General features: G+C 48.1%; 1 protein-coding gene across 1 annotated transcript in view; it reads left to right on the top strand.

Annotated features, from left to right (window-relative positions):
* The first annotated feature begins 9,563 nt into the window (after positions 1–9,563).
* Positions 9,564–16,808, top strand: part of Sbspon (somatomedin B and thrombospondin type 1 domain containing) — a 36,134-nt gene continuing 28,889 nt past the window's right edge. Inside the window, exon 1 of the mRNA XM_041667659.1 lies at positions 9,564–10,128. Within this exon, the coding sequence (XP_041523593.1) occupies positions 9,915–10,128 (214 nt within the window). The 5' untranslated portion in view covers positions 9,564–9,914. The remainder of the gene's footprint in view (positions 10,129–16,808) is intronic.

Below are 16,808 nucleotides of genomic sequence, written 5' to 3'. Positions count from 1 at the left end.
CAGATGCACACAGCTGTAGCCCTCAGAGCACACACGGCCCGGGCACTCACGAATGCACACAGCTGTAGCCCTCAGAGCACACACGGCCCGGGCACGCACGGATGCACACAGCTGTAGCCCTCAGAGCACACACGGCCCGGGCACGCACGGATGCACACAGCTGTAGCCCTCAGAGCACACACGGCCTGGGCACGCACGGATGCACACAGCTGTAGCTCCAGCGCTCCTACAAGAAGGGAAATGGAGACAGAAGAAGCCCAAGGGTCAGTGAATCTGGCACATACACAGTGCAGAAGAACAGAAGCCCGTCTCAAACAAGGCAGAAGGTGAGGACTGAGGACAAGAGCAGTCCTTTGATCGCCACAAGCACACACACACACACACACACACACACACTCACACACACAATGCACAACAAACACACATACCACCCTTAACAAGTTTTTTGAGGTTATCTAAGTGAGGCGCCTGTATTTTAGCAAGGATGCTGAAACAGGAGGATTTGTGAATTCAAGGCTCATCCGAGCCACACGGCAGTCTTCTTCCTCAACCGTTCAATCAGTTGCCTCGTACACACGTATGTTCCTATTTGTCTGAAGTTATAAACATCCGAATGAGAACAGATTTTAATAATATAAGGATACTAACAGTGACAAGTCATAATAATGCTTATAAAGAACTGTCCGAGAGATGATTTCATTCCCTCAAGATCTGATGTTCTCGTTTTGAGATAGGTTTGTCATCCCTTTTTCTTCTTTTGGTTTTTCAAGACAGGGTTTCTCTGTAACTTTGGAGCCTGTCCTGGAACTAGCTCTTGTAGACCAGGCTGGTCTTGAACTCACAGAGATCTTCCTGCCTCTGCCTCCTGAGTGCTGGGATTAAAGATGTGTGCCACTACCGCCGGCCTTGTCCCTTTTTTACAATGTAGAAAACTGTTTTGCAGTTTGCTAAATGTCCCAGCTAACAGTCAAAGGTAGCAGCAGAGTCAACTTTAGAAGCCTCTTCTCCCACCCTTCCACTCCATCTTCTCTATCTTTAGACCTTAAGAAACAGTTGTAGGGTATAAGGCTTCCCAACCTTGGCCTTTTGGTAGTCTCTGCCCCATTCCTCATTACTCATACAATGTCTGTAGGATTTTATTTTTTAATTTTTAAATATTTTACATGTATTTATCTTATTTTATGTGTGTGAATGCTTTGCCTGTGTGTATATATGTGTACTATGAGCATATCTGGTGCCCAAGGAAGTCAGAAGAGGGCGTTGGGTCTCCTGGGATTGGAGCTGCAGATGGTTGTGAGCCATAGTGTGGGTGATGCGAATCGAACCTGAGTCCTGCACAAGAACTAGTGCTTGTAACCTCTTAGCCATCCCTCCAGGTACCATTCTTTTGGACAAGGTATCATCATGCAGCCCTAGCTAGTCCAGACTCACTATGTGGATCAAGCTGTCCCCAAACTCAGAGATCCACCTGTCTCTGCCTCCCCAGTGCTGGAAATAGACATGGTGCCTCTGTGCCCTACTGGTCCATGAAATGTTAACACATAGCAAGTCACTAATTATACAGTTAGTTTTGTGCGTAGAAAACCTCTTAAGGTGACACAGAACTGATTTGAGTGTCTCTAATCTGGACATTAACGTAATGAGAACATCATCAAATTACAACCTCCTCTTCTATGAAGACTCTATCAGATAGCTCCAGATGTACCCAGTAAGAGCTAATGTAGATGGGCCTTAAGAAAGAGTAGCTTGGTTATTCCCCAGTAAATGAGAATATTTGGAGGCTTAATGTGCCACGAATATGTTTTCTCTCAAGCAAATGTCTAGGTTCAAGATCACAGCTATGAACTGCCTCCACACCCACGCAGGGTTGCCTGCTTGGTCAGGGAGTGCCCTCCCTTCCCACTTGCCTGTTGGAAATAAATGGAGTGGGAACATTCCTCTCCTGAAAGGGGCACATTTCTCGCTGGCTCATTCTGCCCCCTCCTAGGGCTCGGGGCCCTTTGCTGACACAGAGTTTGCGTGTAGGAAGAAAGAACAATCTGCTGTAAAGATTCCTGGTGTGGATCAGAGGCTATTTTACCGTAAAAGGAGCAAAATTATGAGTCTTCTTTAATGTCAACCAGATGATTTTCTCCTTTGCATTTTTCAGCTTTTGCTTATAATTCCAAAGAATTTCTGAGCAGCACAGGAGAAATCTTGGCACTGTCCACAGCTTCGCCATAGTTGACAGTGTTTGCTGGCACGGGGATTCTGGCTGCATCTTTTTACATGTCAGAATTTCCTTTCCTGTAAACCCTTACACGTGGATGAAGGTCCGCCAACTGTGGCATGTGTGCTACTACTGGAGTTTTAGGCTGGGTGTCTTGACCAGGGCCAACAGACTGTGTCTGTAAAGGCTGAGGTGGTTTCAGTTAGTCTGCGGGTCTCATAGCTGTCATTGCTGCAGCAACTCGGATCTGCCCCTGGAGCATGAGAGGAAGGGTAGCTGATCCTGGCCCATGCTCTGGTTTGCATGTGTTCCCCAACAGTTCCAAAGCAGCATCTTAACAGGTCTGACATTTGGGATGACCCAGATCCCGAAGACCCTTCATGGAGCAATGAACCAATGGGGAATCGTAGAATGACTTTGTTGTAAAATGAGCTTTCCATCTCGCTTGCTCTGCTCCATGGTCCGATGTGTTCCTCCAGGTTATGGGGCAGCTGAGCAGACGGAGGAGGGAGGAGCTCTGCACATGGACTTCCCAGGCCTGGGATCAAAGGAAGCGTCTATTCTTTTTTTTTTTCTTTCTTTTTGGTTTTTTGAGACAGGGTTTCTTTGTAACTTTGAAGCCTGTCCTGGAACTAGTTCTTGCAGACCAGGTTGGCCTTGAACTCACAGAGATCCACCTGTCTCAGCCTCCCAGGGATTAAAGGTGTGCACCACCACCGCAGGGCTTGGCATCCATTCATTATGGATATCATTATTAAACCACCCAGTCTGAATTTCACTTCTAGTAACAGAAGACAGGACAAGATGGCATACTGTGTTTCAATAAAATGTCATGATTTCTAGGCTCACAGGGACCTGCACACGGGTCTGTGGATGCTAGAAGCATCTCATAGCAGAGAGGTCTTTCTGCACAGAGATTTATAGCCTCACGCAACTTTAACCCCAGCAACCTCTGTTCAGCTATGAACCACAGTGAAAGCCCCAAGTCATCATACTTACTGAGCATCTTGTAGGTGGTCAAGCCCATAGGAACCTGGGAACTGTGTTTGTCGTGTATGTAGAGTGTTGGTTTGGAATCGAAAGAGCTCATTTTCCAGACTGATACTTGCTGTTGCTCTTTGACACTGAAGCTATTTTGATGTGTGGGTCCGAATGAACTCTTAATGCCATGTGCGGTTGTGTGATATAAAGTTTACAAGAACAGCAGCTTACCCAATTCCAGCTGGAAATGTTTCCGTTCTCTTGTCCTTTATTTCTCTCAGGAGACACTGACCTTGGCACTGGGTGAGCCTCTGTGTGACCTGGGCAGAAAAACTGGAAGACAGTCCTTGCTTCTTGTCACCACCTACCCACGGAGAAAAATTCTCCATGGGCTTCAGGTAGGCTTAGGGCTGATTTGGGAAAGGCGGGGGTGGATATGAAGTGTATGTGTGTGTGTGCGCATGCGCATGTGTGTGAACACGCATGTGGAGGCCAGGATGGTTGGCATCAGGCATCCTCCCCTACCCATCTCCACCTTATTTTGAGGAGTGTCTCCCTGGATTACCAGCTAGGCTAGACTAACCAGCCAGCGAGATCTGCCTATCTCCACCCCATCCCCAGGACTGAGATATGTATATATAGCACTATGCTGGCCCTTTTGTGGGTACTTGGGAACCAAATTCCGGTCCCTGTGCCTGCATGGCAAGAACTGTACAACTGAGCCATCTCCTCTAGACCTTGGGGTTGACTAAATTAGGGAACACCATTTGAAGGGTCTGCTGTTAGGTGTTTTACACACCTCCTTCTTCCTTTTTCTGGAGTCATGTGGGCACTGGTGTATGAGTCTACTTATGGCCATTAGGATAAAACTTGGGATGTTCTGACTAATCTAAAGGTCCTGCTATTCAGAGAAAACACCAAGCAAGGGCTCTGTGGTTTCAGTGTTGTCTACCACAGCTCCAGCTACCGGAGCCCTCTGACTGTTGGCTTTGTACTGTAGATACCCACAGACCTCAGAAGCTCACTTCCAACTGAATCATAAGAATAATCCTTTCTAAAGGGACTGTCCTCTGGGACTTGTGGAAAGAAACAGAGACAGATGGGACACATACCAGACCAATAGAATAGAAAGAGAGAACAAACCTGGCATGGCAGGGTGTGCACAGTTTACAGTACTCAGGAGACAGAGGCAGAAAATGACAAGTTCCAGGCTAGCCTAAGCTACACAGTGACATGCTGTATGAATTAAAAAGCAAGCAAACAACCCCCCCCCTAAAAAAAAGTCTGCAAAGGCTAGGAGCCAGTTAGAAGGCCGAGACTTTCTACCAGGCCTGACAACTTGAGTTCAATCCTCTGGATCCTCGTGGTGGCCAGAGAGAAGAGATGTCACACGTGGCTTGTCTTGCTACCTCCATGCATGTGCCACAAACACGCACAAAATAAACACTTAATATAGGAAAAGCAAAGGCCAGGGATATATCTCAGTGGTAGAGAGCTAGAGCCTGCATTTGAGCCCCAGTATGTTAAAAATATTAACTGATTGAGATGGACGGTGGTGGTGCCTGCTTTAATCTCAGCACTTAGGAGAAAGAGGCAGGGGAACTCTGTGTGTCTGAGGCCAGCCTGGTGTACAAAGGGAGATCCGGGTCAGTCAGAGCTATACACAGAGAAACCCTGTCTCAAACACCCAAACATATATGTTACCCAATTGAGCTCTCCCTAGAATGCCTGCTTCAACAGCACATGTCCTAAAATCAAAATGAGACAGATTGCTCTGACATGCAAACACAGGAAGCATTTTGTTCTTTCCTGGTGCCGGGGAACGTGAGTATCCATGTGAAGAAGAATAAAAATAGATCCAGATCTCTGACCCTGAATAAAAGTTAATTTAATTACAAATGGACCACAGACCATTATGTGAGGTTTGCATATGTTAAACTGATAGAGGGAGATGGCGAGCACAAGGAGATGTGGATGCATGGTGCTTGAAAGGACCCCAACAGCTTGGGAGATAATAGGAAGAATCATGTCTGGCATGGCGGTGCCCGCCTGTGATGCCAGCATTTGGTAGGCAAAGGGCTGAGAGGCAACACAAATTTGGAGCTGGCATGACCTCCATACTGAGATCCAGACCTGGTTCCATGGTAAAACTATGTGTTAGAGAAAGTGGTGTGTGTGTGTGTGTGTGTGTGTGTGTGTGTGTGTGTGTGTATGTGTCTGTCTGTGTGTGTGTGTGTGTGTGTGTGTGGTCTCCATGATGTTATAAAGCTTCCAAGCCAGGTGTGGTGCCTCATGTCTACTGACCCTGTAGTTGGAGAGTTGGGCAGGAGGGCTGGCAGGAGTGTGAGCCCAGGCTGGACTCTACAGTAAGTTCCAGACTAGCCTGGGCTACAATGAAGTACTCTTTTAGAACACAAAGCAAGCAAAACAAAAACCTTAAATTACCAAACCAAACAAAAACCATCATCATCATCATCATCAACAACAACAACAACAATACTTCACAGTAAAGGAAACTAGCCAGGAAATGGCTGCCTTCAGAAGGGAAGTCTCTGACAGTTATGTGACTAACATTGATACCTAAGAATATACATCGTCTCTGAAGCTATGATTTGTGTGCATCATAATTTAATTGGTAATTGATAGTGAGTTGGGTGTCTATTTTTGGTTTTGTATTTGTTTTGTCTTGGGTGATAAAACAAAACGGACCCCCCCCGAATCCCACAACTTATGGTCAAAGGCATCTGGTATTCAATAAACTATGTTACAGAACCCCGTGAAGTGTTGTGCCCTGATAAATGTCCCGGAACTGTGTCAGCTATCCTACTGACACCCGCCTCAAGAGGTTTCCTTATATCTCCCATAGCGCCCTGGCTGCTGTCAATAAAAAGTATTTAGTCAGTTTTCATATGAAAATTCAAACCTTTCATTTTTTTGCCTCGGTGTGAGTGTGTGTGTGTGCACATGTGTGTACATGTGTGTGTGCACGTATGTGCACGTGTGTGCAAGCCTGTCACAGTGAGTGGATTCCCTACCTGCTGAGCCATCTCCTCAGTCCCCAGACTTACATTTCAAATGCATTCCAGCCTCTTGGGCAATTACTGGTATTTTGATTTCCATATCCCAATTACAGTATTCAGGAAATACTTCCTAATATCACCCAGCTTTATTTTTCCATTACCATCTTTTCTTCACTCTCCCATCCAACAAGCTGTAAGTTATGAAAGAGCCTTGCAAAGGATAAGTTTGGTTCCTGGCCTCTTAGTCACTAATTAGCCGCATGCCTAACGTGTCTCTCGGTTCTTAGATGGGGGAGACACTTGCTTCCCAGTTAGACAGGATCAAGTGGGACCATGCAGGCGGAGGTCCCTTAGGATTCCTGTGATTGCACAGGTGGAGGTCCCTTACAATTCCTGCGGTGTTTGGAAATCTGATAGAATAGCTAGGGCTCAGTTTCCCTCTGTAATCTTCCCAATCTTGAATAACCCCCAAGGACAACAGACAGGAAGTCTTTTTTAGTCTTTTTTTTTAAATTAATTAATTTATTTATTAAAGATTTATGCCTCCTCCCTGCCACCGCCTCCCATTTCCCTCCCCCTCCCCCGATCAAGTCCCCCTCCCTCATCAGCTCGAAGAGCAATCAGGGTTCCCTGACCTGTGGGAAGTCCAAGGACCACCCACCTCCATCCAGGTCTAGTAAGGTGAGCATCCAAACTGCCTAGGCTCCCACAAAGCCAGTACGTGCAATAGGATCAAAAACCCATTGCCATTGTTCTTGAGTTCTCAGTAGTCCTCATTGTCTGCTATGTTCAGCAAGTCCGGTTTTATCCTGTGCTTTTTCAGACCCAGGCCAGCTGGCCTTAGTGGGTTCCGATAGAACATCCCCATTGTCTCAGTGTGTGGGTGCACCCCTCGCGGTCAGACAGGAAGTCTTCAGAGGTGCTGTTGACTACACCCTGTTCATCCACAGGATGCTCAGGGTGAGGTCTATCCTTCACATATCTGCACTGCTTGGAGAACAAAGCAGATGGCTTTTATGTCTGACTGCACGCAGTTTCCAGCGAGAAGGTGAGCACCTTAGCTTTAAAGGTCGCTGTCCCCCACTTTGCCCTGTGGAAGCTGCTGTGTTGGCTGTGGCTTCCCAGAGAAGGCATGTGTTGACTGACGCCTTCAAGGCAGCACCAGCTTGGACTTGATACCGTGAGATTCTTGAAGTGTCATCAGAGACAAGCTCCCTTTCGTTTGCTTTATGTAATGATCATTTAAATACTTGTGGTTTTCTTCCTTTTTCTTTTTAAATTGTAAACTTTGTGCTTTCCTGGGTGCTACACACCAACCAAGCTGCATTTATGTTGTACTCGCCTTTACCCTCCAAGCAGGGCTGGGATTGGACATTGTCACTAGTAGTTTCTTGGCCCCCACTTTGTGCCCGGTTTACACCTGTCACGGGGTTTCCTGTAGGCTTCTCATGGAATCTGATTAGGATTCTGTGTGAGATGAACATGCTGAGGTGATGGTGGGACCAAAGTCCGACCGGATTCCTTTCTGCATTCAAAGACCATATCTCTAGTGTGAACTCTTAAGCTTGTGGAGGCGGGGCACTGCTGCGGAGAGAATCCCAGCCTCGTTCATGAGACAATCAAGAGCTCTGACCCCACGCGACAGCTCCAGTCCGTGTCTAACCGTTTTCCATTCAATTTTTGCTTTTGTCTGTGCATAAGGAAAAAACTGAGTGAAGACGTGGTATTTGGGCAAGGATTTGGACGCTATGCTTTTTACTTCTCTGTTTTATTTTTTTATATGTGTGCGTGCATGCGCGTGCTTCCTCTGTGGCCAGAAGAGAGCGTTTCATCCTCTGGCACTGGAGCTGCAGGCAGTTGTCAATCACAAGTTAGTGCTGAGAACCAAACCCGGGTCCTCAGGAAGAATAGCAAGCGCTCTTCCTGGCTCAGCCAGCTCTCAGCTCCACTTTTCAGGGCCTCCTTTCTGTTACCATTTCATCTTAGTTTTACTCTGGAAAATGAACCAGTGTGTTGTTTGCTTTTTCCACCTTCCTGGCACTATTCCAGATTCTTATGGCATTACAGAAGTATCTGCCCAGAGGCATCCCGTGGAGAAGACAGACAGAATAGAGAAGGCTCAAGGATAAATTACACGAATGTGTTGCTACAGAACTGCTAATAAAACCTGCAACAGGAGGAAAGCAGAGGGTGTAATTTGTTGGCAAGACAATTTAGCCCCAACTATCAAGAACTAAAACCACAAAGGAGTACATATTATTTCTTTAAACTGTAAAAGGAAGGGAGACTTGCCAGAAAGGAAAACAAAAAAGTTTTCCAATGCTGAGAACTTACTTGTACAAACTCACAAAGAAAGGTTTTTTTTTTCTTTAGAGTATATTTTCTTTGGACAATCAAAGAAGATTGCATTCTACACTGGTCAAAGTAATCTAAGATTAGGGCTTATCAGATATAGCCCTGACAATGTGGTTGTTTTTTTTCCATTTCACAGGACGCTTGATTTTTATACTTGGCTGCTAAATTGCTTCACCACTTTGGTAGCGAAGTTTAAAATGTTTACTTCCAATACTTTTCTCTCCAATAAGATAAATTCCTCTTTGAGAAGACTGTGTATAAAGAATTAGACTCCGACTTTAATTTGATTCCTTAAGTTCTCAGATGTGGAAAATGTTTCTTTTCAAAAACTGTGCTAATTAAATGATTTAGGATCGCCACTGAAAGTGGAATTTTCAGAATAAATCTGGATGAATAAAGAATAAAGTCTGTAAAATTTAATATATTTAGAGAAAAAGTTGGGGGTGAAGCAGGTGTAGTGATTCCAGCACTTGGGAGGCAGAGGCAAGCGGATCTCCGTGAGTTCAAGGCCAGTCAAAACTACGTAGTAATTTCCAAGACAGCCAGAGTTAAATTCGTGGGCAATGTCGCTCGGAGGTAGAGTCTTGTGTTGGACATGGTCTGGATTCCTTCCTCAGCACCGCAAGTACCAGCGAGCAGCGCAAACAAATAAAAACGTCCAAAGTTGGACAACAATTTTAGAGTGAAAGTTATTTTAAAAAACATTATTGGTGAGGGTTCCCTTTAGGAAATCGGCTTTAACAGAAAACAGAGCGGTTTCTACTCCATTTCCTTCATATTCATCTATTTGTCCCTTAAGTGGAGCAAAGTAGCATTTTCCTGGGGGAGAAAAAGCCACTATAAAATGGGCAGTAAGATACTGCTGGCTCCTGTGTGCCCGGCAGAGCCTTCGAGAGTCGACGAAGCAGTGGTTTGGGAAAAGCCTCCCGACGGCTTTCCATAGCGAGCTGGGACGCCCGGGTGCAGCGGAACGCCGTTTATCGGACGGCTTTTGGGCGCAAACACGCACTGGCTCCCGCGCCCCGAAAACGTTGGGAGGCAGAGTTTGGAGGCAGGAAAAGGGGCCGAAGGGGCGGGCTGCGCGAGCGAGCACCTGCTCGGCTGCTCTCCGGGCGGTCCGGGACGGGCTGGGTGCGGCGGGCTGGCGGCCGGGAGGAGAGGCTCGTCCCACCTGGGCCCGAGCGCCACCCGCCCAGAGCCCGCCGGGCGTGCAGCCAGGGCGGCCGAGGGGCGGCGCGGAAGGGCGGAGGGCCGGGGCCGGGGGCGGGGGCTGCGGCGGTCGCGGGGTGTGGAGCGCGGCCCGGAGATTCTGGCTGGGTCGGGTCGCAGGTGTCACCGCAGCTCTGGCCATGAGGACCCTGTGGATGGTGCTGTGCGCGTTGACACGACTGTGGCCTGGGGCCCTGGCTGGCTGCGCAGAGGCCGGGCGCTGCTGCCCTGGTCGGGACCCAGCCTGCTTCGCCCGCGGCTGGAGGCTGGACAGGGTCTATGGAACATGCTTCTGCGATCAAGCCTGCCGTCTCACCGGGGACTGCTGCTTCGACTACGACCGGGCGTGTCCAGGTGGGTGACTGGGGCTCGGGGTGGGGCCGCCAACCGTGCAACCCCAGACCTCCGGGAGAGGGCAGAGCGCTGGGCCGGGCCGCTAGAAGCCGGGAGGGAGTCTTCTGGTTGCTTCTAGTCCAGTCTGGTCTTAGTCTCCCAATCCCAGGACACCTAAGTTTCCCAGTCCTCTTCATTAACATCTCTGAAGCACCCTTCTTCACCTGGGGCCTAGAAGGGGCGCTGACAGCTTTCGAGGGTGTGTCTCTGGGCCAGTCTTCCCTACAGTTAAGTCAAGTTCACGTATCACGTTGGGGGGGATGGAAAACCGTGATGTGGGCAGGAAGGTGTGACTAGCCCACTTTGGGCTAAGCTTGCCCTTGGGAGAGAGGTGGAGCATAAAGTTCTCAGAGGTCTGCGGTTGTGTTTCCGCAGTGGGCTCCAACAGGGACCACAGTTGCTTCCCCTGAGGTTTTCTGTGCTCTCCAGAGCTATCCTTAGGCCTCTACCGTGTTGTCATCCGGACCCGAGGCCTTTCCTCATTTAAATTTCCCTTAGCATTTCGGTTCTTTATCCATTTGTAGGGTTCAGTCAACAGTGCCGCTTTAATTGAATTTTAAGGAAAAGGAAGAAATGGGAAGCATAATCCTGAAAACCAAACTGAAAGCAACTGTGCTTGCTGCTAATCACATCAGTCCAAAGCCGCACATTGGAGAGGGTTGGAACTCAGTCCCCTCTCAGGTCCTTCCTCAGCATCTCCTGGGGAGAGGACCCACAGGGTCCAGCAGGGACAAGGCCGCTCTTGCCTCTTCGCTCAGAGCCTGTAAGCCCCTAGGCAGGTCTGTCACCCAGGCCTGATACTGGAAGAGCAACCCGAAAAACTGGACGATTTACCGACTGGCTAAGAACTAATTACTTACCTCTGAATAGGGATGCTCTTTTTCATTTTTTTTCCTGTTCCAGGACATCTTGCCTCAGACTAAAGGAAGCTGAAAAGGTCAATTACTCAGGAAATGTAGTGACTCTGAGTCATGTGTCCCCACCCCTGACAGCACCCTAAAACTGTGCGTCTCAGCTACTTGAATACCTCAGGAACACCTCCTAACCAGGATTTGGTTCTGAAACCACTCTTCCATTATAGAATTCCTGCAGCCTAGGGAGGTGTTACCTCTACATTGGTTATGGAGTTCCTGCAGCCTAGGGATGCGGGAAGCACAAAGATGGACCAACAGTGAAGGTGCAATCTCTGCTCCCTAAGAAGTCACCAAGAAGCATACAAGCAGGCACAGGCAACAGTAGAGCAAGTGCCCTTTTCTCTTCAGAGACCCTTTCCACCACAGGTTGCCCGGCACCGTGATTTGCTTCTTTTCCCTCTGTGTCCTTTCATAAGGCGCTGGGCTTCACCTGTCCCTTTCACGCTCTGTACCCTAGCCCTTTCGTATTTTCACTGTTGCACTTCATGGCTCTGTTTAAGTGAACTAAATCTCCGTAACATCACCGCAGTGGATCTGATCGCTGCGAGGGCACCGCGTGGCTGCTGGGCAGGCAGGGCGCACAGCACTAGCGCATTGCCGGAAGTCATGAGTCATGTTCTGAAGGACAGCAGCAGAGCAGTGTGAGAGGCTCCTCATGTTGTTCGGACCTGCATATGAGGGATGCTTATTGTCTCCGAGATTTTCCATTTAATACTTTCTGAGATCCTAGACAGAGAAACTAGGTGAGGGGAGGGGATTATATCTAAAACAGGTAATCTGAAAGAAACACTAGAAGACATGTAGGAAGCCTCATGTCTCTGTTCAGCTGCCTGCCGCCTGCCAGGCCCTGAAGCTAACAGAGTAAACGTGGCAGATTGTAGATACAGCCGGATATAGAGGTCAGGCACTCCAGAGGGATGGGGAGTAGAGGGGAGGATAGTGAGAGGAACTTCTTTCTTTGCTTGGAACTTGCTATGCAAACAAGGCTGGCCTCCAATTCCCAGAGATTTGCCTGCCTCTGCCTCCAGAGTGCTGGGTTAAAGGTGTGTGCTATCACACCTGGCTGCGATTGGTTTCTAGGAGACATGGCAGTGCCAGGCTGAAGCTCTCTCTCTCTCTCTCTCTCTCTCTCTCTCTCTCTCTCTCTCACCTTAATCTGACCACAAAGAAATGAAATACCCTTGTTTTGGCCTGGGATGTAGAAATAGTAAAATCAATGATTTTGGACTGGTTATTTATTGGACAAACCCAGGAGAGTAAGTGAATTTATCATCTTGTGAGGAACTCTAAAGCAAGTCACAGAAATTGCATGCTCGGTGGAGGAACTAAAGCCAGAACAGGGAGTGTGGTGGAATTTAAAAGCCTATCTGCCAGTCCTGAATGCACTTTCCCAGGTCAACAGAGTGCTTGTAGGCTGAACAGGAGCTGACTTGACAGTAGTAAGGCTGCCTGCTGGTGCATGCTCTAGTCTGAAGGTTCCTGTGAAAAGAAGAAGGAAATAGAGGCCACTGGAAGTTGGCCACTTGGTGAGACCGAGCCTGCTTCTGCATTTCAGCTAAGGATACAAGCCAAGGACAGGGTGTAGCTGAGAAACACAGCCTTCTCTGCCCTGGGCAAGCTGGCTGACTCTATGTCAGGGCTGCTGTGGGCCTGCCTCCACTGGCCGGAGTGAAAACTGCAGCTAGAACTGCCTGTGAGGGCCACTCTTTGGCAGAATGCCTCTCTCTATTCTTATGGAATTTTCCCACCAAATAGTTATTATTTGTTTGTGATTGCCTCCAATCTGAAATAACCATAATCCACGATTTTGTCCTCAGACTTGAGGAATGTCAGGTTTAACCTTTACCCTGTCTACTGCTCTTATGGTTTTGGAGAATGAATGCCAGTCTCCTGGGGCTCAGCGTATCTCATGTGTAAAAGGAAAATGACAAGACCAGAACAGGGGACTGTCAAGTGGTCGCTAGAAGGTGATACCTAGAAAGCCCAGAACTTGGTACCTGGCAGGCTCTTATGGAGCAAGTGTTCTGTCATCAGCCTTTGGCCACAGTGGACATTGCTGCATATTTCAATTAATTAAACATTTAACGCTAGAACTTCAGGAGTACATAGTCTAGTTATTCCTATTTGTTATTATTAAGTCACAAGTGTCTACACAGACATGGTGGCAAACACTTAAACACCAGTGCAGTAAAATGGGCGGCGGGGCTGCATTCCCAGCACCCCGGCCATCTGCTCGGCTAGCTTATGCCCCGAAATAACAACACACAAACTGTATTCATTTAAACACTGCTTGGCCCTTTAGCTCTAGCCCTTACTGGCTAATTCTGATATCCCGATCAACCCATCTCTAATAATCTGTGAGCACCGGTCTTACCAGGAAGATTCTAGCCTACATCCATCCTGGGTTGGAGCTTCATCGCGTGTGTCTGCCCGGGAGTAGGGCATGGCGTCTCTCTGAGGCGTCTGCTCCCGAGAGGAGAGCTATGGAGTCTGAGCTCACTTCCTCTTCCTCCCAGCGTTTTGTTCTGTTTACTCCTCCCACCTAACCAATGACGGCCAAGCAGTTTCTTTTTATTTAACCAATGACCTTCCTCCATCACCCCAGCACTCAGGAGGCTGAAACAGGAGGGTCAGAAGCCCAAGGCCTGCTGGATCTATGGAGTAAATTTGAGACCCATGTGAATAAATTAGTTCAGAATCACATTCTCGGGCTGTGACTTGATGGCAGTGTGAGAAGGTCTGGAGTCTGGTCACCAGCACCGCAATTTATTTTCCTCTTTTGCAAAAATCTACCCAAACCCTGGGGGAGAGAAGGCACCAAAATAAAGTAGATGTGTTACTGTTTATCTTACTTATCTTACTATCTGCTTAAGATCAGAGAAATTCTGAAGGGTGAAATTCATACAGCTCAAGGATGCTGGGGAAAGTATGGCTGCCCGGTGTTATCATTTTACAAATGCCAAAGCTGAGGAATGCAAGGGCTCCCATCACCCCCATTCACACAAATGAGGGTAGAGCAGAGGCCAGAAACACAGGTTTTTCTGACCTCAGGTTACAACCTACACCTTTTGAGTGGAATTTGTAGTGACTCCATACACATTCCTGAATCCTGCAAGTCCCCGTGGTTGCTCAGCTCTCAGAAGCATCTAACCTTTCATAGTCTCTTTGTCCAAGGTTTGCCCTCTCCTTGCTTTGAAGTCCTTTGATCTGACAGTATGTCTGACGTCATAAAACGTGTAACTGTGTCTGTATGAGTCAGCATGCTGAGTTCTCCATCCTCGCAACACATTTGGGGAAAGTGTCACAAAGAGATGGGATACTGGCTTTTTTTTAAAAAATCTAAGTTGAAAGGTTTTGTTTTTCAAAGTTGAAAGGTTTCTTTTTCCTCTTATGTAACAATAAAACCTATTTTAACCCCAGAGATCCTTAGATAGAAGAATTATCTTTATTGGAACAGGTAAAATAAAATAAAAATATTATTTCACCTATAGAATAACTTGAGTTGCCAAAGAAATTTATGCTGAAATGAATTATTTCAAAAGATAACATTTTGGGGATGGCATGGGTTTAACACCAATAATATATCATAAGTCTCCTACAAAGAAAAAAATAAGTAGAAAACAAAACAGCTTTTTTGCTGGGTGGTGGTGGTACACACCTTTGATCCCAATATTTGGGAAGCAGAAGCAGGCAGATCTCTAGGTAGAGGCCAGCCTGGTCTACAGAGAAAGTTCCAGGACAGACAGGGCTATCCAGAGAAACCCTGCCTTCTCCCCCCCAAAAAAACAAACAAACAAACCACCACCAACAAAAACAAAAAATAAAACCACCACTAACAACAAAACAATCTCCACTGGGTATATCTAAAATAGCAGGAGAAGGGACAGACCCAGATGTAAGTCACTGCCTGGAATGACTTGGTAGAAGTCTTGCTTGCCCAGTGCCTCTCCCAAGTCGCTAACTCAGGTTCCTATGGACTTCGTGCTAAGGCCACAGAAACAGTGGGCTGTATTAGATCCTTCACAGCAACCAGGGAAAAGGCACAACTATGCTTAGCAGTTATTCACTCACAGGACTGGGCGAAGCTGAGTAGTCCCCGTGTCTCCTGGATCTCCAGGAAGTCCAGGGAACAAACTGCCCCAACACCAATGGGAAAGGAGGGGACCTTGAGCTTATGACCAGGGGCTCACAACCAACCAAGAAGAAGGATGGTTCAGATCCTGAGGACAGAGAAAGCTGAAGCTTCTTGACCAGAGCCAGCACAGCCTGAGGGGCAGCCTGGAGCTAGCAGTGGTAGCCTAGAGTCAAGGAAGGGGATGTAGGTAAGACCCAGGTGACATTTACCCTAGATCAGCACCCCCCCCCCCCCGCCCCAACACACACTCTGACCCCTGGCCAGCACCTTCCCACTCCTACCTCTGGGTCAGCACCATACACACACTCCGACCCCTGGGTCAGCACCCTCACACACACTCCTACCCCTGGGTCAACACCCTCCCACTCCTACCCCTGAGTCAGCACCCCCCAATACACACTCCTACCCCTGGGTCAGCACCCCCCAATACACACTCCTACCCCTGGGTCAGCACCCCCCAATACACACTCCTACCCCTGGGTCAGCACCCCCCAATACACACTCCTACCCCTGGGTCAGCACCACCCAATACACACTCCTACCCCTGGGTCAACACCCTCCCACTCCTACCCCTGGGTCAGCACCCCCCAATACACACTCCTACCCCTGGGTCAGCACCCCCCCACTCCTACCCCTGGGTCAGCACCCCACACACACTCCGACCCAGGGGTCAGCACCCCCAACACTCTGACCTCCCAGCACAACTACTTTTCAGCTACTCTTTCACACGATATCACGACCACTGAAAGTTATGGTCCATTTTTGTCTCATTTAAGTGAGGAAGATAATATAGAAAGGCTAGGTATCTGTCTGAAGGGTCTCCACTCACAAGTGATGGAGCAGGATTTGAACCCAGGAAGTCTGGATCCAGAGCTCACAGTTTCTAAAGATTCTCTTGTGCTGTCTCTAAGAAGTTGGGACGTATGGGAAGCCGAGTACTTAGCAGGGTAAGACCCCGACACTGGAGAGTGAGTGAGTCTTCTGGCATCTGACTCTGTGCTCTTGGGGGGCTCTGGGTCCTGGTCTTTGTTATTCCTCTACATTCACCAGCCCCAATTACGGTGCTTAGGCTGAACCCCCCCAAACCCACCCATGCTAAGAACAGGCTTTACGACTCAGTCCCACAAAGCTTTCTTCATAGATACTTGATCCAACACAATGTCTCAAGCGCATGTGTGGTTACCACCCCTGGGTTATCCATGGCTTCAGAAAGTACTGCTGTCTGAACACACCCATATTTTCTTTTAAAAATGTTTCCTGACAGGCATGGTGTGCAAGCCTTTAGTCCCAGCACTGGGAGGTGGAGGCAGGCTGATCTCAGTGAGTATGAGGCCTGTCTGTTCTACAGAGGAAGCTCCAGACCAGCTAGTGAGAGCTGCTCTCTGTCTCTGCCCTCCTGTGCTCACACACACACACACACACACACAAGCACACACACCACACACACACACACACTCACACACACCACACACACCACACACACACACACACCCCACACACCACACACACACCACACACACACCACACACACACACCACACACACTCACACACACACCACACACACACACACCACACACACACCACACACACA

This window comes from Microtus oregoni, unplaced genomic scaffold (genome assembly GCF_018167655.1).
Source record: "Microtus oregoni isolate MIOR12 unplaced genomic scaffold, Mior012 000017F_ref0000208, whole genome shotgun sequence".
Taxonomy (NCBI): domain Eukaryota; kingdom Metazoa; phylum Chordata; class Mammalia; order Rodentia; family Cricetidae; genus Microtus; species Microtus oregoni.
This window is presented reverse-complemented; position numbering and strand designations above follow the sequence as displayed.